General features: G+C 37.7%; 1 protein-coding gene across 8 annotated transcripts in view; it reads right to left on the reverse strand.

Moving 5' to 3' along the window:
* PREPL (prolyl endopeptidase like) overlaps window positions 1-20800 on the reverse strand; it is a 49981-nt gene that overhangs the window by 4968 nt on the left and 24213 nt on the right. For 7 of the 8 annotated variants that reach the window (XM_032239524.1, XM_032239530.1, XM_032239526.1 and 4 more), the window contains 6 exons: window positions 19335-19551; window positions 18546-18731; window positions 12415-12612; window positions 8668-8843; window positions 6868-7084; window positions 3485-3634 (listed from right to left, as the gene is read on the reverse strand). In XM_032239524.1, the coding sequence (XP_032095415.1) occupies window positions 3485-3634; window positions 6868-7084; window positions 8668-8843; window positions 12415-12612; window positions 18546-18731; window positions 19335-19551 (1144 nt within the window). The remainder of the gene's footprint in view (window positions 1-3484; window positions 3635-6867; window positions 7085-8667; window positions 8844-12414; window positions 12613-18545; window positions 18732-19334; window positions 19552-20800) is intronic. The other variant, XM_032239528.1, reaches the window with a different exon arrangement.

The following is a 20800-nucleotide window of genomic DNA, read 5'->3' on the forward strand; positions in this document are numbered from 1 at the left end:
TTTAGATGGGTTTGTTTTTTTCTTGTAAATCTATTTTAGTTCTTTGTAGATTCTGGATATTAGCCCTTTGTCAGATGGGTAGATTGCAAAAATTTTTTACCGTTCTGTTGGTTGTTGGTTCACTCTAATGATTCTTTCTTTTGCTGTGCAGCAGCTCTTAAGTTCAATTAGATCCCATTTGTCTATTTTGGCTTTTGTTGCCATTGCTTTTGGTGTTTTCATCATGAAGTCCTTGCCTATGCCTATGTCCTGAATGGTATTGCCTAGGTTTTCTTCTAGAGTTTTTATGGTGTTAGGTCTTATGTTTAAATCTTTAACTCATCTGGTGTTAATTTTAGTGTAAGGTGTAAGAAAGGGATCCAGTTTCTGCTTTCTGCACATGGCTGGGCAGTTTCCCAACACTATTTATTAAACAGGGAATCCTTTCCTCATTGCTTGCTTTTGTCAGGTTTGTCAAAGATCAGATGGTTGTAGATATGTGGCATTGCTTCCAAGGCCTCTGTTCTGTTCCACTGATCTATATCTCTGTTTCTGTACCATGCTGTTTGGATTACTGTAGCCTTGCAGTACAGTTGAAGTCAGGAGTGTGATGCCTCTAGCTTTGTTCTTTTTGCTTAGGATTGTCTTGGCTATGTGGGCTCTCTTTTGGTTCCATATGAAATTTAAAGTGTTTTTTTCCAGTTCTGTGAAGAAGATCAATGGTAGCTTGATTGGGACAGCGTTGTATCTATAAATTACTTTGGGCACTATGGCCATTTTCATGATATTGATTCTTCCTAAACATGAATATGGAATGTTTTTCCATCTGTTTGTGTCCTCTCGTTTTCCTTGAGCAGTGGTTTGTAGTTCTCCTTGAAGAGGTCCTTTACATCCATTGTTAGTTGTATTCCTAGGTATTTTATTCTCTTTGTAGCAATTGTGAATGGGAGTTTGCTCATGATTCAGCTCTCTGTTAGTCCGTTAATGCTGTATAGAAATGCTTGTGATTTCAGCACATTGATTTTGTATCCTGAGACTTTGCTGAAGTTGCTCATCAGTTTAAGGAGATTTTGGGCTGAGATGATAGGGTCTTCTAAATATACAATCATGTAGTCTGCAAATAGAGACAATTTGACTTCCTCTTTTCTAATTGAATACCCTTTATTTTTTTTTCTTTCCTAATTGCTCTGGCTAGAACTTCCAATACTATACTGAATAGGAGTGGTGAGAGAGGGCATCCTTGTCTAGTGCCATATTTCAAAGGGAATGCTTCCAGTTTTTGCCCATTCAGTATGATATTGGCTGTAGGTTTGTTGTAAACAGCTTTTATTATTTTGAGATACATTCTGTCGATACCTAGTTTATTGAGGGTTTTTAGCATAAAGGGCTGTTGAATTTTGTAAGGCCTTCTCTGCATCTATTGAGGTAATCATGGTTTTTGTCTTTGGTTCTGTTTATGTGGTGGATTATGTTTATAGACTTGTGTATGTTGAACCAGCCTTGCATCCCTGGAAACAGCTAAGGATCTAAGATGGATGGAGAATGAATCTGATGAATTGACAGAAACAGGCTTCAGGAAGTGGGTAATAACAAATTTCTCAGAGCTAAAAGAACATGTGCTAACCTAATGCAAAGAAACTAAGAACCTAGAAAAAAAGTTAGATGAGATGCTAACTAGAATGAACAGCTTAGAGAATACAAATGACTTGATGGAGCTGAAAAACACAGCACGAAAACTTCGTGATGCATATACGAGTTTCAATAGCTGAATCGACCAAGCAGAAGAAAGGATATCAGAGACTGAGGATCAACTCAATGAACTAAAATGAGAAGGCAAGAACAGAGAAAAAAAAGTGAAAAGAAATGAACAAAACCTCCAAGAAATATGGGATTATGTGAAAAGACCTAATCTATGTTTGATAGGTGTACCTGAATGTGACGGAGAGAATGAATCCAAGCTGGAAAACACTCTTCAGGATATCATCCAGGAGAACTTCCCCAATCTAACATGGCAGGCCAACATTCAAGTCCCAGAAATACAGAGAACACCACAAAGATATTACTCAAGAAGAGCAACCCTAAGGCACATAATCGTCAGATTCACCAGGGTTGAAATGAAGGAAAAATTGCTAAGGGCAGCCAGAGAGAAAGGTCAGGTTACCCACAAAGGGAAGCCCATCAGACTCACAACGGACCTCTCTGCAGAAACCCTACAAGCTAGAAGAGAGTGGGGGCCAATTTTCAACATCCTTAAAGAAAAGAACTTTCAACCTAGAATTTCATATCTAGCCAAACAAAGCTTCATACGCAAAGGAGAAGGAAAATCTTTTATGGACAAGCAATTGCTGAGAGATTTTGTCACCACTAGGCCTGCCTTACAAGAGCTCCTGAAAGAAGCACTAAACAAGGAAAGGAACAACCAGTACCAGCCACTCCAAAAACGTACCAAATGGTAAAGACCACCATCAACACAATGAAGAAAATGTGTCAACTAACCAGCAAAACATCCAGCTAGCATCAAAATGGCAGGATCAAATTCACACATAACCTTAAATGTAAATGGACTAAATGCCCCAATCAAAAGACACAGACTGGCAAATTGGATAAAAAGTCAAAACCCATTGGTGTGTTGTATTCAGGAAACCCATCTCACGTGCAAGGACACACATAGGCTAAAAATAAAGGGATGGAGGAAGATTTAGCAAGCAAATAGAGAGCAAAAAAAATAAAAAAAATATAAAAGCAGGAGTTGCAATCCTAGTCTCTGATAAAATGGACTTTAAACCAACAAAGATCAAAAGAGACAAAGAAGGGGATTACATAATGGTAAAGGGATCAATGCATCAAGAAGAACTAATGATCCTAAATATATACACACTCAATACAGGAGCATCCAGGTACATAAAGCAAGTTCTTAATGACCTGCAAAGAGACTTAGACTCCCACAGAATAATAGTGGGAGACTTTAACACTCCACTGTCAATATCAGACAGATCAATGAGACAGAAAATTAACAAGGATACCCAGGACTTGAACTCAGATCTGGACCAAGTGGACCTAATAGACATCTATAGAACTCTCCACCCCAAAACTACAGAATATACATTGTTCTGAGCACCACATAGTACCTACTCAAAAATTGAGTTCTACATTATTTCTTTTGGTCCCTTTTTACTACAGAGACCATGAAAAATAATCACCTCCAATTTTCTCCAAGTGCTCTAAGCTTTTTCTCACTTGATACCTTGAAAGAGCCTCAGTATTACAGTTAGACTACTTGTTGCCTGGAATAGCCTTTTCTTGACTAAAGGACCTTAGCTAATTCAGTAATTGAGGCATAAATCTATTCCCCTGAGGTATTAAACATGAAGCATGAGCAGAGATGGTGCTGAAGATATTTAGGTATTATAAGTAGAAACATATTTTCTTCAGCTTGGATAAGTTTTTTAAAAAAATTATCTTCTATATCAATTCAGGATGTTCTAACACAATTGTCTTTCACTACCTGAGGTTTAATATTTTGATAGGGACAGTAACGTTTTATGTAGTTCCTGTATTTTTCATCAGATGAAGGATTCCCCCATTCTTCTAATTCTTCTAATGTCAGAGGAAGTGTAGTGTCCATCATGGTGTTGAGAACATCCAAGAAAGGTGCCTAAAAAAAAGGTAAAGAAACTTATACTTCAAGTAAGAGGTTGGTGAGTTTCAGAAAAATATTACATTTTATGAATATACATACTGATAGGAGCAAAAATATCTCAAGAAGCCATGCAGATTACCAGGAGCTAGAATACTCAGTCCTTAACCAGGGCCTGTAATTTATAACCTACTTTTAAAGTCTTCAGACTCCTTAAATGACACTTACGTAACAGGAAACGGTTTATTTTCTAATTTCACAATATTTATTTTTAGCTTGGTACCTTTTATTCATATATATTTTTTCTTATATAAAAGCAATAAATGCTGTCTCATACCAATTAGGATGGTTATTATGTTTTTAAAAAAGTATTGGCAATAATGTGGAGAAGCTGGAATCCTGATGCACTGGTGGTTGGAATATAAAATGGGGCAGCTGCTATGGAAAACAGTATAGTGGTTCATCAAAAAGTTAAGCTTAAGATTACCATATGATCCAGCAATTCCACTCCTGGCATATAATCCCCAAAACTGAAAGCAGGGCCTTGAAGAGATCTGTATACGTATATTCACAGCAGCATTATTCACAACAACCAAAAGGTGGAAGCAACTCAAGCGTCCATTAATGGAAGAACGAGTAAGCCAAATGTGGTATACACATACAACATGACCTGGAATATTACTCAGCCTTAAAAAGGAATAAAATTCTGATACATGCTACAATATGGATGAACCTCAAGGATATCATCTAAGTGAAATAAACCAGTTACAAAAATATATATTTTTTATGATTCCACCTATCTGAGGTGCTTGAGTAGTTAAATTCACAGAGACAGAGGCTGTGGGAAGAAGCAAATGAAGAGTTGTTTAATTGGTATAGGGTTTCAGTTTTATAAGATGAAAATCGAGTTCTGGAGATTGCAAATCATATGAATGCAGTTACCACTACTGAACTATTCCCTTAAAAATGGTTTAAATAGTAAATTTTATGTTATTTTGCCATAATTAAAAATTTTTTAACAATGAAAAAAACACAGCAAGGTGAAAAGTCTTTTTCACTAGTTTGAACATCCAAGGTGAAAGAAGAGAAAACAACCCATTGGCTTATAACTAGTATTACAAAATTTAATAAAGGCTGCGTCGCACATGGTGGCTCATGCCTGTAATCCCAGCATTTTGGGAGGCTGGGGTGAGCAAATCACTTGAGCTCAAGAGTTAGACAAGCCTGGCAACCTAGTGAAACCCCATGTCTACCAAAAATAAAAATAATAATAAAAAAAACCCATAAAAATTAGCAGGGCATGGTGGCATATGCCTGTAGTCCCAGATACTCAGGAGGCTGAGGCTGGGAGGATCACCTGAGCCCCAGAGGTTGAGGCTGAAGTAAGCTGTGATCGTGCGTCACTGCATTCCAGCCTGAGTGAAAGGGCAAAACTCTGTCTCAAAAAACAAAACAAAAATGAAGGCTGTATTTTTCACTTAGCTTTATATTCTTCTGTTAACATGCTTTTTAGCTTTCCCTTGTATTAACATTAACCAAGTATAGTAAGGCATCTGTAATTCTTTCTGACTGCCTGTCATCTTAACTTTTTTTGCATTTGAAAAACCTCCAACCTTATCAGATAGAGCCTGCCTCTCATAGTAGAGATACTAAATGCTAGACATTCTCTTTCCCAGCTTCCCGTGCAGCTTGAGAGTAGCTATGTGACCCATGTGTGACTTGGGTCTATCAACTGGACACATGTGCTCTATACTCTGCCTGGGAAGTTAGTGATTCAAAGAAGTAGTGATCACAGATAATTTATTCTGGCAAAAGTGCCACAGCTACATACAGCTCTAGAAGTTGCACTGGCACTGTGAGGTGATTTGTGTTTGGCAGTGGTGGCAATAATAACAGTGATAGTTTCACTGGGCCAATTCTATGCCTCTGGCTGTGTAACCTCTAACACTGGTCTGAACATACCTACATTTCCCTACGGCCCTTTTCTGCTTAAATTAGTCAGGGTTGGTTTTTGCTGCTTATAATTGAGAACTTTGATTTACACATGTATCCTCTATTGCTGAACATTTATAAAGGGTTGTCTCCTGCACTATAATAAGCAATCTAGGATAAATATCCTTACACATACATTTCTCATTATTTCCCTTTACATTTCTAAAAGTCAAAGGCTATTGCTTTTTCTTTAAACTCTAAATAATTCTGCCATTATTATCTTTGTGCATAGGTCTTTTTTCCTCCACATTTTTCTGCTTTTAAAAATCAGACTTACAGATGAGTACCATTTAAAACTTATTTGCAAGCCCAAGTATAAACTCCCCACCCTCAAATAAAAAATTCTGAAAATGATTTATTCTCTCCCATTTCAGTCATTATTTTTTAGAGTATCTAAGACAGCAGTGAAACCAACTGCTATAATGTAACTTCATAATTTTTGACACTGGGAAAAGATAATCATCATTTTCTGTACAGGGTAAGATATTTCAATACAGAAAAGCTATGCCCAAAAGACCATTGACCATTAAGAATGGACTATCTAAAAATAAAGAGCTTCTAAATCCAAGACTGAAATGCTGACGGGCAGCAGCCTGTCAAGGTGACCAGGAGCCAAAGGACTCAGTGCATTCCAGAGTCACAATATGCTCTTCCTGGCTTTCTGAACTGTGACTCGTATATGCTTCAATGCTTTTTCACCAATTCTAAATGTGCTTACAAATATAAATGAGCAATGGAAATAGCCATTAATATCTTATAGTAGAAATCTTTAAAAATAATAAAGAACACTGTCAGAGGAGAATTAAGGGTTAACAGTAGGATTAAAATAACTTTAAATGTTCTCCTAAAGCTACAATTCTGAGTTTAAAACTTAAAAGCTTTGTTACATTCCTATGCAGAAATCCTTTTCTTTCCCTTTTTTGAGACAGAGTCTCACTCTGTTGCCCAGGAGGGAGTACAGTGGTTCACTGCAGCCTCAACCTCTTTGCGATCCTCTTACCTCAGCCGCCCAAGTACCTGGAACGACAGGCATGTGCCACCAAGCCTAGCTTGTTTCGTTTTGTTTTGTACTTCTTGTAGAGACAGGGTCTGGCCACGTTGCGCAAGCTTGTCTCGAACTCCTGGACTCAAGCAATCAGCCTACTTTAGTTTCCCAAAATGCTGGATTATAGGCATGAGCCCAGAAATGCTTTTCTTAGAGCAGCCTATGGCTTCACACCTCCCCCATTCTATAAACAGTCGAGACAGAGTGTACTCACCTCCAACGTCACTGCTCTCAGCAGCTCTGGATTAGAATTACACAATGCTCCCGCAAGCACCCCTCCAGCACTGAAAGCAGTCAGGGTTGTTAGACTTGGCTGAGAAAAGCCTTGGCCATGAAGCGTCTTAATGCAAGCCTCTAAGTCAGCAAGGCCATTGAGTTTTTTAGTTAGACGGCCGTCAGCGTGCCACTGGAGGCCTAACTCACCACCACCCCTGAAATTGAAGGGCAAAAAAGTTTTAGTGGAAAAAAAACCGTTGATGTAGGCTGGGGTCAGCAACTACACCTGGAGGCCTGTTTTCGTGTGGCCCTGGAGCTACGAATGGGTTTTACTTTTTAAAGATTGAGTGAAAACAAGGAATGTGCAACAGAGACTGTATGTGGCCTGCAAAGCCTAAAATGTTACTATGTAGCTCTTCAGAGAAAAAGGTTTGCCAACTCCTGATATAGATAATCCAGGACTGATTCAACAAATATGTGTTGAGTGCCTGCCCATTTATTAGGGATTAAGTACAGACCTTAAAAGTAGAAACAAACAAAAATTCCCCACCCTGGAGAAGATAATAATTTTGTGGGTTAAGAAAACAATGACCAACAAGTGACCAAGCAGTGTGGTCACTGCCATCACACAAGTGTATTTAAGGTATTACAGGAGCAGAGGAAAGAATACCTATCTGCCAGGTGAGGGGTATATATATGAGTCAGGAACACAAATGCTTTTAAGGAGATGATACCTAAACTGAGTTGTGAAGGAGGAATTTGGGTTTCAAGAGGGCAAAGAAAAGGCATTAAGACACAGGTAAGTCAGCATGTGTAAGGGCAAGGTGGTGACAGAGTATGTCATTTAAAAGGACATGACTTTGGGGGCCAGACATGGTGCCTCACACCTGTAATCCCAACACTTTGGGAGGCTGAGGCAGGCAGATCACTTGAGGTCAGGAGTTAAAGACCAGCCTGGCCAACATAGTGAAACCCTGTTTCTACTAAAAATACAAAAAATTAGATGGGTGTGGTGGTGCATGCCTATACAGTAATCCCAACTACTCGGGAGGCTAAGAATTGCTTGAGCCTGGGAGGCAGAGGTTGCAGTGAGCCAAGATCATGCGACTGCACTCCAGCCTGGGTAACAGAGCAATACTCTGTCTCAAAAAAAAAAAAAAATCAGATGGTGTGGTGGCATGCGCCTGCAGTCCCAGGTACTCAGGAGCCAGAGGCATGGGGACTGCTTGAACTTGGGAGGCAGGGGTTGCAGTGAGCCAAGACTGTGCCACTGCACTCCAGTCCAGGTGACAAAGCAAAACTCTGTCTTAAAAAAAAAAAAAAAAAGGATATGATGGTAAATGCCACTACAGAGATCAATCAGACCATTAGGAGTATTATACTGAGGAATCTGGACTTTGTTCTAGAGATTAAGAGAAGGAGAAGAATTTTAAGCAGAAATATAAAATAATATGTGTTTTGAAAACAGCTGAAATAAAATGGAAGTTAGATGGAAAACAGGAGTTCAGATTGAGTGGCTACTTAAACCTTAATTCAAAAGAACTGAATGGAAATAATAATGTTATTAAATAAGTACAAAGTCTGATACATCTATGCAAAAATTCTAAAAATCTATCCTTTTGCTTTTTGGATTAGCTAATCTGTTAAAGAATCAAGTTTCACCAGGACTGGTTTAGGAATACACAAATTGAATAATACAAATGAAAAAAATAAGCTTTTGTTCCCTGATATATTGCTATTCTGGACATCCATCACAATGGTCTGGCACTCACATGCCGGGTAAAATGTACTGACTCACCGAACATGGCAATATGCTAATATCCATCCATCATCCACCAGGACCCGCCTCTCAGGTCTGAAATTCATTTTCAAATCCATTCCATAAGCTCCATATACATGTACCAAGAGAGGTTTCTTCTGCAAGTCCTCAGAGTCCGTTTTGTGGAAAATAGTCATTGGGACTAATTTTCCATCCTAGAAATGAAGAATTACTATGTATGTAAAGAAGTCTTTTCTAATAACAGTTTTATCCCAACTTAAAATATTGAGGTGCACTGTCCCCACTTACGTGCTATCTATTGATGTTAAGCACAAATTTGTTTAAGAATTATGGTCCCTAAAAATACATGACAGCTTTTGCTGTCCTACAATATTAACCAGATAACTTGCTCTCCTACAATATTAACCAGAAAAGAGTAGGAAGATTGGCCCAAAAACATTTTATTAAATGCAGCTTTTCATGACAATAACGTAATTTTAAAGAGTTCTTCACTACCCACTATAACTCTAATTTTAAAATTTCAGGTGAAACCAGAATACTTACCAAGGTTAAAAATCCTAGTATAGACTTCTTCCTATGCCTAGAGCAAGATACTGGCATTTCTCATTTTTGAGTATCTTCAAATATGCTGACTAAAGTCTTACCAGTTCAATTTTCTGTCCTCTGTAGTCAGAATTCTCAGCCATTAAGACTTGAAATCTTACTGACATTACTGCTAACTACCACAATCCTCTTCAAAGGCCCATTTAACTTTATTAAAAAAAATTTAAAGTGGTTTTTAAATTTTTTTTTATTAAAGTTTTTTTTGAGACGGAGGTTTACTTTTGTTTTCCAGGGTGGAGTGCAATGGCGCGATCTCGGCTCACCGCAACCTCCGCCTCCTGGGTTCAGGCAATTCTCCTGCCTCAGCCTCCTGAGTAGCTGGGACTACAGGCACGCGCCGCCATGCCCAGCTGATTTTTTGTAGTTTTAGTAGAGACGGGGTTTCACCATGTTGACCAGGATGGTCTCGATCTTTTGACCTCGTGATCCACCCGCCTCGGCCTCCCAAAGTGCTGGGATTACAGGCTTGAGCCACCGCGCCCGGCCGGTTTTTAAATTTTTAGGTAAAATTCTTTGTAGGGTTAAAGTGATTTAAATTATTTGTAGAGTTACAAAGTTACTTGTAAGTTATTTAACCATCCCCCAATGTAGCTCAAACTCATCAATCCCAGTTGATTGAAACTATGCAGTCTTTGAACAGACAAAAGAACTACCTCTGATCTACCTTTCACAGAAAAAAGGTAAAGAAATTGGTTTTCACCCTGCTTGAAATGAATTTAAAAGCACTAGTTTACATAAAGAAAATAAATAATATAACCAAGTCACTCTCCATATTTTCATTCTCATTTTGAAAACTTCACTTGGGGGCAATAACTGGAGACATCAAAGTGTTATCAAATAAGGAGGAAATCCTCCTCTCATTCTTCTTTAAAATACCCAACTTGTTAGACAACATAAGTTAACTTTCACTTTTAGTAAGATTCACTTTTATAAAACTTGATGTAGATTAATTTCTATAAAACAATCTTGGTCTTTTCACCCCCACCTCTTCCCCAATTTGAATTATACAAGCAGAAGAACTTGCTTGTTGAAAACTTGTGAAAGGAGGAGGTAAAATAGCTAGTCTTGTGATGGGCTGGACCTGGGTTTGCCAGCCGTACTGAAATGCCTGTGGAAAGGTATAGCAGCTTCCAGCTTCCATTCAGCAGCTGCTTCCCTTCTCCCCTCTTGGCTCTCCAAGAACATGGCACTTAACTGTTCTTTCCATTTCAGGTCCAGTAATTACAACATTTTGACAGACTGGTATAATTCCATGTTTATAAAACTAGCCAAAACCTTATCTGAAAGATAATACACTAAATGCGTAAAAATGATAATTTTTTTTTTGAGATGGAGTATCACTTTGTTGCCCAGGCTGGAGTGCAATGGCAGGATATCGGCTCAATGCAACCTCCACCTCCTGGCTTCAAGCAATTCTCCTGCCTCAGCCTCCCGAGTAGCTGGGATTACAGATGCGTACCAGCACGCCCAGCTAATATTTTGTATTTTTAGTAAAGACGGGTTTCATCATGTTGGCCAGACTGGTCTCGATCTCCTGACCTCGTGATCTACCTGCCTCGGCCTCCCAAAGGGCTGGGATTATTGGCATGAGCCACCACGTCCAGCCTAACAATGATTATTTCTAAGAGGTGTAGCAAGCAAATGGTACTGAGAAGTAGTCATTTAAGATTTATATCTTCTGTATTTTTGCATCCATTCCAACAAGCATGTACTGCTTTTATAATATGAAAATATTAATATTTACTTAAAGATATTCAGAGAAAATAATAAAAAATTCCTAATAAAAGGCTTGTGTTGTAATTCATTCTGTGTCAGCACATGTGAAATGATCTGAAATATGATATGCTAAAGCCTGAGGATTCCTTAAATTCAAGGCTATAGTTTATCATTTGTTCCCTACTTGCACAAATTTGTAAATTACGTATATTGAGTATACCTGGAATATGAATATTTGTTATTTCCTTTTCTACATCTCATTTCTCTCAACTCCTCATCCTGCCAATTTTCCATCCTTTAATTGATTTTGGCCATAATGGCCTCCTTTACATTTGTTTTTTTTTCTGAGACAGGATTTTACTCTGTCACTCAGGCTGGAATGCAATGGCGGCAATCACAGCTCACTGCAGCCTCAACCTCCTGGGCTCAAGCAATCCTACCACCTCAGCTTCCCAAGAAACTGGGACTACAGGCATATGCTACCATGCCCAGTTAATATTTTTGTTTTGTGTAGAGATTAGGTCTCACTATGTTGCCCAGGTTGGTCTCTAACTCCTGGGCTCAAGTGATCCTCCCAGCTTGGGCTCACAAAGTGTTGGGATTATAAGTTTGAGCCAGTGTGCCTAGCCTTACACTTTTCTTTTTTTCTGGGATGGAGTCTCGCTCTGTTGCCCAGGCCAGAGTGTGATGGTGCGGTCTCGGCTCACTGTAACCTCTGCCTCCCGGGTTCAAGCAATTCTGCCTCAGCTTCCCGAGTAGCTGGGATTACAGGTGCCTGCCACCACACCCAGCTAACTTTTTGTATTTTTAGTAGAGACGGGGTTTTACCATGTTGGCCAGGCTGGTCTCAAACTCCTGACCTCGTGATCTGCCCACCTCAGCTTCCCAAAGTGCTGGCATTACAGGCATGGGCCACCATACCTGGCCAGCCCTACACTTATTGAATTGTGTACTTTCTCCCCAAATTCAGGGCCTCTGTACAAAATGGAATCCCCTGTCTCCTTTCTAGTTTATTCTTAATCATTCTAGTGGTGATTAATGACTTTTTAAATATCTGTTATCTTTCCTGCTAGATGTAAGCTCCATGAGGGCAGGGACTGTATCAGTCTAGTTTGCTCTAGTCAACTGCTACTACCTTCACAATTTTTGCCATAACTACATACCACCTCTATTAATTTTTTAAAATCAACTTTAAAAAAATCATACATAAAAAACATGTGAAATTAAAAGCTTGACATGCTATAAATTTTCTAATCCATGTTCACACAAACATGAAAATTAAGGTTAAAAAAAATTCACATACCCCTAAAATCATCTGGGTATTACTATGGTCTAAGAAATCTACATTAGGAAACCATGCTAATGTAACTCCAACAACTGCATGGCACCTGGCCAACAGTATGCTTTCAGTAAGTGGGAGCTCAAAGTGAAGATTACAAGACCTACCTTGCTTTTGGCTTCTAGACGTAAAACACGACTAGTCTTTGTGATTGGGTCTTCATGCCCAGTTTCCTCAAACAGTTTGCCTTCCGCAAACTTGTATGTGTAATATTTTGGGGGACGTATTGGAGAGCAAAGTTGAAAGGGGCAGTTCTTTGGGTCAGAATTTGTATCCATTATGAATCCACAGGCCCAAGGAGGGAGCTACAGAAATAAAAGTTATTTTTATTCTTTATTTAGGCCACCAAGTATCATTAATTAAATTTCTAAATCTTTCCAAATAAGATTATGTGGATATCTAGTTTACTTTCTGTTATCACATGATACCTCATTCAAGGATTATCGCCACAAAATATATTTCAAGTAAAAACCAAAACTGACTGTGAATGACCAATAAAATAAGACAAACGATAGGAAAATGATTTATCATGATTCTAGCTTTACATGAAATTGCCTTTAATATAAAAGTTTATTTAGGGGTATAAGCTTGGGTAATAAAATAGTAAAATGGAAGAATAAGAGCAAATCAAATAGTAATTCCAGAACCCACAGACACTGCAAAGATCTCTGTTCTCTCAAAGAACATGAAATCCCTCACATGCGTGTGTTTTTAATAATTTACCCACCAGTCCTTACCCTGCTGCCTGGACAGCCACGGTGATGACAGTTATTATTTCAGGGCTATAAGCGGGCTCAGCAGCATTAAGGCATTTGCAATTTGTTTCAACTTTAGCTCCTAGGCTAACCATTGTGCAGAACAAAACCTTTTCTGGCATGTCTACTCTAAGAGACTCACAGCTATTATGCTCAAGATTCTTAACTTTAAGAAAAAAGGAAAGGAATCAAAATTTATTCTCTTAGATCAGCAGGGTCCAGCTTCAAGCCTTCCACTAACATCCCTCTTACACCTTTTAAAGAACTCTGGTAAGCAGGTTGACAGAGTGTTAGAAATGGTACCGAGAGGCAGAACATTAAAAGAAAATTGCCTTTCTTTTCCTGAGTAATTGTAGAAAGAGCAAATTCCTTAGAAAATCAGAGGCACAGAAACATCACTGGTGGGCACTATTGAAAAAGGCAGCTGGGGGATTTGTGCATAAAGAGGATACCATTCTACCTGCAGCAACCACAGCCAGAGTTTAAGTTCTCCGAACAAATTTCTTATTAATTAAAAAACATCTATTTTCATGAAAAATAGATGTTTCATGAAAAGGACATTCATTTGCAATCTCAAAAAGTTTCTATTCTTCTCAAATTGAGGGTTGTTTTAAAGGATAATTTGTCTATTTAAATTTAAGTCATAACTGGAGAGTAAAATATAAACACAAGTTGAGAAATCTGGTAGCATAGTTCTAAGTACACAAACCAAGACTTGAGAGGGGGGACAAAAAAGCAGTACTGCTACAACCTCATAACCAGGCCTGAGAGTGAGGGTACAAGGTTCCTTAGCCCATGGAAGCTCACGTTTCTCCACCTTTTAATGAGACTTCAGGACAGTCTCTATGTAACCCATGTAGTAAGCTGTCTTAGCTTTAGGCCAGTGGTTCCAAAAATCAAAAAGTCTTTTTGGTATTTTTCTAAAACTAATGGAACCAACATTAACGTTTTAATCATAATAAAAACTGTTTCAAAGCTATGGGCTTTTAAAAGTTCACCCAGCTAATGCAGAAATAAGCATTAACTAACTGAAGGATATCTTAAGCCACATTTCCTATTGCGATAAGTCTGCAGTGTATCTGTATATATTAACGGACAGCACGAGAGAGTAAGTAGGCTAGGAAACAGGCAGACATTCCTTAGATACCTGACAGAAACAAGTTCAGTTTTAGCACTCTAGCAGCAAACTATAGTTATTTCATCAAAAGAATGATTAAGACATACATGCCGAAAGAAAATTGGCCTGAGTATGCAGACTCCTCCTCTAAATAAAACTGATGTTAGCATACAGCAAAAAACATCCCAACTAGCCTAAATTAAGTATCATAACTTCTTTTTGTGACACCCCCCCCAAAAAAATACTTCCAGAAAATACTGATGGCATGATGACCAAGGTTAGGAGACAAGCATATGAAGGGTTTTACATTTCTATTGCTAAGATAGAACTTATTTATTTATTTAGAGACAAAGTCTTGCTCTGTCACCCAGGCTGGAATGCAGAGGCATGATCTCAGCTCACTGCAGCCTCCACCTCCCGGGTTCAAGCAACTCTCCTGCCTCAGCCTCCAGGATAGCTGGGACTACAGGTGCCTGCCACCATGCCTGACTAGTTTTTGTGTTTTCAGTACAGACAGGGTTTTGCCATGTTGGCCAGGGTGGTCTCAAACTCCTGATCTCAGGTGATCTGCTCACCTTGGCATTACAGGCATGAGACTGAATTTAAAAAGATCTTTTAGTCAACTGCCCACTAGGCAGAGTTATTACATGTAGAAATATTTTATAATGCACTCATGGTTTGGTTAAAGATTTTGTCTTTTGTGTGTGGCAGTGACTATGGATATTAATTCATGTTATCCAGGTTCATAAAAAGGGTCTAATCTATAAAAATTTTTTTTTTTTTTTTTTTTTTGAGATGGAGTCTTGCTCTGTTGCCCAGGATGAAAGTGCAATGGCATGATCTTGGCTCACAGCAAACTCTGCCTCCCAGATTCAAGTGATTCTCTTACCTCAGCCTCCCATGTAGCTGGGACTACAGGCACGTGCCACCATGCCTGGCTAGTTTTTTGTATATTTAGTACAAAAATGGGGTTTCACCGTGTTAGCCAGGATGATCTTGATCTCCTGACCTTGTGAACCGCCCACCTCAGGCTCCCAACTGTGCCTGGCTGAAATTCTCTTTATTATATACCAGGTATTAACCAGAAAGACCACGTAGTATTTAATTCCACTTGATGATGACTAGAACATTACACAAGTCATAATAGTACTATCATTTGGGAAGGGTCAGAAAACGAAGAGATAGAAGATACAGAATAAATTAAAGACATAATGTTTGTTATAGTGGAATTTAAAACCATGGAAACTGGGGCATATCTTTAAAATAAGAATACTTAACAAAAAATACAAAAGGTCATATTTACTTAGAAGTCAAATCATATTATAGCAAAGTAAACTCCATATGATATTCCTAACTTTCCTGACGTAGAATTTTTTGGTAACAAGTACACTGCTAGAAATTATATATTGTCTCCCATTCCTATCCATATAGACTGAAATAAGAAGATGCTCCACCAGTCCCCCAACTGAAGATGTCTAAATGTGGCATCAGTTAACAAGTGAATGGTTAGCCATAGGCAGAAGACTGAAAACTGGACCCCTTCCTTATAACATATATAAAAATCAACTCAAAATGAACTAAACACTTAAATGTGAAGCCTAAGACAATAAAAGCCCTTGAAGAAAACCTAGGAAATACAATTCTAGACAAAGGCAAAGACTTTATGACAAAGATGCTAAAAGCAATTGCAACAAAAACAAAAACTGGCAAATGGAAACTAAAGAGCTCCTGCACAGCAAAAGAAACTATCAACAGAGTAAACAGACAACCTACAGAATGGGAGGAAATATTCACAAACTATGCAACTGAAGAAGGTCTAGTATGCAGAATTTATAAGGAACTTAAATTAACAAGCAAAACAAACAAATAATCAAAAACAGAAAAAAACCCTACCCCATAAAAAAGCAGGCAAAGGACATGAACAGATATTTTTAAAAGAGGACATACATGCAGCCAACAGGCATATGAAAAACATGCTCAACATCACTGATCATTAGAGAAATGGAAATCGAACCACAATGAAATACCATCTCACATCAGTTAGAATGACTGTAGTTAAAAAGTCAAAATACAACAGATGGTGAGGCTGTAGAGAAAAGGGAAAGCTAGATCCACTGCTAGTGGAAATCTAAGTTCAGCCATTGTGGAAAGCAGTTTGGGAATCTCTCAAAGAATGTAAAACAGAACTACCATTTAACTCAGCAATCCCATTACTAGGTATATAACCAAAGAAACACAAATTGCTCTACCATAAAGACACATGCATGCATTATGTTCATCACAATAGCAAAGACAGGGAATCAATTTAAATGCCCATCAATGATAGACTGGATACAGAAAATGTGGTACCTATACACCATAGAATACTATGCAGCCATAAAAAAGAAAGAGATAATGTTCTTTTCAGCAATATTGTTGAAGCTGGAGGCCATTATCCTAAGTGAGCCGACAGAGGAACAGAAAATCAACCACCACATGTTCTTGCTTATAAGTGGGAGCTAAACACTGAGTACATGTGGACACAAAGAAGAAAATAATAGACACTGGGGCCTACCTGAGGGTTGAAGGAGCTGAGGATTAAAAAACTACCTATTGGGTACTATGCTTATTACCTGGGTGACAAAATAATAGGTATATCAAACCCCTGTGACACACAATTTATCTACTGAACCAACCTGCACATGTACCCCTGAAAGTAAAATAAAAGTTAAAAGAAATGCTATCTAAAATACTAATATTAAAATTTAAAAAAAATTAGCAAGTGAAAAGAAATACTTTGCACTCCAGCAGATGAAGACAATAAGGAAATCCCTCAAGTCAATCACCATTTTGGTTTTAGGACAATTACATAGTGTTCTAAGAGACTGGACATTACATTTGATCTTTTGATTTTAGGGAGTAGCTGGAGAATTTCAGTTATTCCAGTTCTTATTTATACCAATAAAACAATCTCAAAACTAGCTCCCTGCCCCTCATTTCTTTTTGGTTTAGTGTGTCCTAATATGGCTGCCACTCCTCAAGCCATTCCCCTGCTTACAAACTTCAAATGTTACCTTCCATAATTTATTAATACATTCCTCATATTGACACTCAAAGTCAAATCGTGGCTTCATCTCCCAGAAATGTAGAGCGCTTCAATAAAACAGAGCAATTAACAGTTCCTCAAACATTTTCTGAATGTCAGATGAGCTTCAGCATAGAGCTTCATCTGATGGCTTTCTCATCTTGGAATACCATCTCTTCACCTGTCAAAATTGTTTCTCTCCTCTCTGGTTTATTTTAAATTCAATCAACTTTACCAAAAGCTTTCCTGGGTCTTCCTTCTCTAGTGTGAGCCCCACAGCACATCTTATGTTTTTGATACTACTTATTTAAATCATGACATACTTAACCTTTGTGTACTGGTCTAATCTTATGATTAACTATATCTTCAAGGCTAAGATATTCTGCTTTAACAGCTTTCTACTCTATAATGCCTGATATAGTATTATGCACATAAAAGTTCAATAAGAATCCACTGAATTGACTGAAATTGCATTTTGACAGGAGTTTTGACAATACTGGAGTTTGGGAGGTGTTAAGTTGTCTATGCTGTTTGCCCATCAACTCGTTCCAGTAACTCTTTTCATATCAAACAAAAGGGAACCCATTCTCTTCCCTTCAGTGCCTACTACCTTAACTCACATGTTAATGCTGCTTTAAAACTAGGCAATAAGGTTGTCATTCACCAATTTTAGGAATTTCACTTGTGAAGGCAAATTATCTTTCCTGGTAGCCACAAGCAGTATCAACTAGTCACCCTGCCAAGCAGTCTTGCCACTATTACCCTTCTGTGCTGCTGTGGAGACCACTGCTATTCCTACACTGAAAGAAACCAAAGTTTGCTCCCTGCATTCCCCACGGGTAAGAAAACTGGCAAAGAGATGATGATGCAGATACAACATGTAGTGGCTAAAACACACTGGGTACCACTACTGTCCCTGCTGGGGATGTGGGATGGGGAAGCAGCAGTCAGTGGTTAGGCATTAGCTACCAGGTTTGGTTTGAGTTATTGCTATACATAAAAGTTGTAGAGATACGTGAGATAGAGAGATATACAGAAAGAGAAATATTAGCACTTAACTCTACTTCTGAAGTCCATGCTGTAAGCCAGCATTTTAAGTAAAACTGCATAAAAAGCAAGGTCCTCTAAGTAATTCTAAGATAACCCTCCTAAACCTGACAGGGAGTTTGCTAAATTCTATTTAAATTAAATTCCTTTTAAGAAAAAGAACACTGCTGCTACTCTTCAAAATGTGATGTTTCATTAAGCTAAACTGCATATATATTTTGATTAACAGTATTAACTGCTGAAAATTAAACATACCTTTAGAGACCGAACTGAATCATCAGCCAGACCAATCACGTTAACATAAAGGAGATTGCTGTGCTTCAGAAATAGAACACAGTGATCCTTAAACATGTCCAAGTCTATCACTTTTGTATTTCTCTTCATTGTAAAAAATAAATCCCAATTCATAATTGCAGGGGTATCAGCCGCTGTTCTCATTAGCTATGTTGAACAAAGTTAGAAGACATATAGGTAAGAAAACATGAACGCTACAGCATCCAGAGATGAAATCACTGAGAACTAGACCATAGTAGTCCTCACCATCATATGAAGAGCTGAAGGAACTAACTGCATCAGGGATAAAGTGTGACCATCGCCATATGAATGAGTCCTGACTAGCCTGCTGGGTGGGGAGACAGTATGACCCAGTGCTTAGCCAACCACTGGACATTTGAGTGAGGGCACTGACAGCTAGCTGACTACAGATACATCAGTGAGCTTCACTGATACCAGCAGAAGAAGTGCCTGAGGTCAATCCACATTGGCAACTCATAAAATCACAAGTTTGTAAGTTTGCTCTTTTAAGCTGCTAAGTTTGGTTTTGATAACATACGCTCAGGACAGAATATGTTTTATTTACTAACTTTTTAGGCACAATTAAAATATGTAGAGGCACTAGCTCTAAGGGAAAAGAAATGGAATTGGTTGTACCCAGGAAGGTGGCATCAATTTATAAAACAATGAACTCTTAGAGCAAGAAATGTTGTTGATGGAAGTGTGACACTTCTTAACGGCCCAAATGGGGACAAGGAGCATCCAGATTACCTTAAATTCTGTAGGCTCTCCAACATTAGTGAGAATGTATAATTCATCATCTCTGTGTTCAACATAGTAAAGGACCCCATATATTCGCTTCTGGATAAGTACTGGTGGGTCCCAAGGGCTCAGGCCATCTATCAACCATACTTCAGAAGTCATCTTGTTCATAATATTCATGGTGAGGAATCGACTGTCTTTTGTAAGATAAAGGAAAACAAAGTAGCTAGAGAGAGAGAGAAACATGAGATCACAGTTTATTTCAGATGCATGCTACCTTGTTAAGGACAGTATCTCAGAGATGGTCAGTATACATGTTGATTTATAATGCAGACAGGAAATAAAAATAATTCTTAGTGAATATCACTTGTAACTTTAACGATTAGCTATTATTTTTCTCATTTTCTCCTAAAGGGCATTCAAAATCATTTATTTCTAACATTTTATCAAAAATGTTTTTCAAAAATACAGAAAAGTTGAAAAAACCACCTAGATTCCATCAATGCTAACATTCTGCTACATTTACTTTTTTATCACACATCTATTAATCCATCTTTATTTGGATATATTTAAAGGTAAACTCGAGACATCATTTCTCAATCACATGAGAAGATAATAGGGCTTTCTGCTGAGAAGAGGAAATAAACTTTCTATAGGAGATATAAATAGGGAATAAAATAGTTATTTTTATTTTCTTTGATATGCATCTTGGAATATTTTTTCCTTTCTCCCAGTTTTTGCGACAAAATAGAATAGGAAGAAAACCCCTCACAATCTTACTAATGTAACACATTTAAAACATTAACATAGCTATTTTACTTTTTCCATTTTTCCTTCTAAGGTATATTTATGTTTTATGCATGTTTTTAAATAGATGTAATTATAGATACAATTTTTGATTCTGTATTTCTTACTTCATATAATATCAATACTCTCTACATGAATTGAAAGTCTTTGTGATTATTATTTTTAATGGCTACCTAATATTATAACAGGTTTAATGGCTACCTAATATATCATAATTCTTAAAAATTTAGATTTTAATGTTTCATTATAATAAACAATATAACAAGGAACATATTCATGAAGATATTTTCCCCTTTCATGATCTTACAATTATTTCCCCAGAACAAATTTTTAGGAATGGAAATACTAATAATTACATGTATTTTTATGACTTGATGAATACAATCAAATAATATCCTAGAAGCACTATACTAACATACTGGGTGGCTTTACACACTATATTTATATTTTTCCTTATTATAAAAGTAATTCATACTGAAACTACTGAAAAATGTAAAGTATCCCAATACTCCCAAATAACAACGGCTTATAGTTGGGTAAAATTTCTTCTGAATTGGATCACACTACCATGTTTATCTGTCAATCGTATTTCTTTTGTGAAATGTCTGTGTCCATTTTAAACTTGGAATGTAGCTTAAATTATTGGGATGTAAATAGTTCTTTATCAA

Source organism: Sapajus apella, unplaced genomic scaffold (assembly GCF_009761245.1).
Source record: "Sapajus apella isolate SASKATOON/1434 unplaced genomic scaffold, GSC_monkey_1.0 scaffold44, whole genome shotgun sequence".
Lineage (NCBI taxonomy): Eukaryota > Metazoa > Chordata > Mammalia > Primates > Cebidae > Sapajus > Sapajus apella.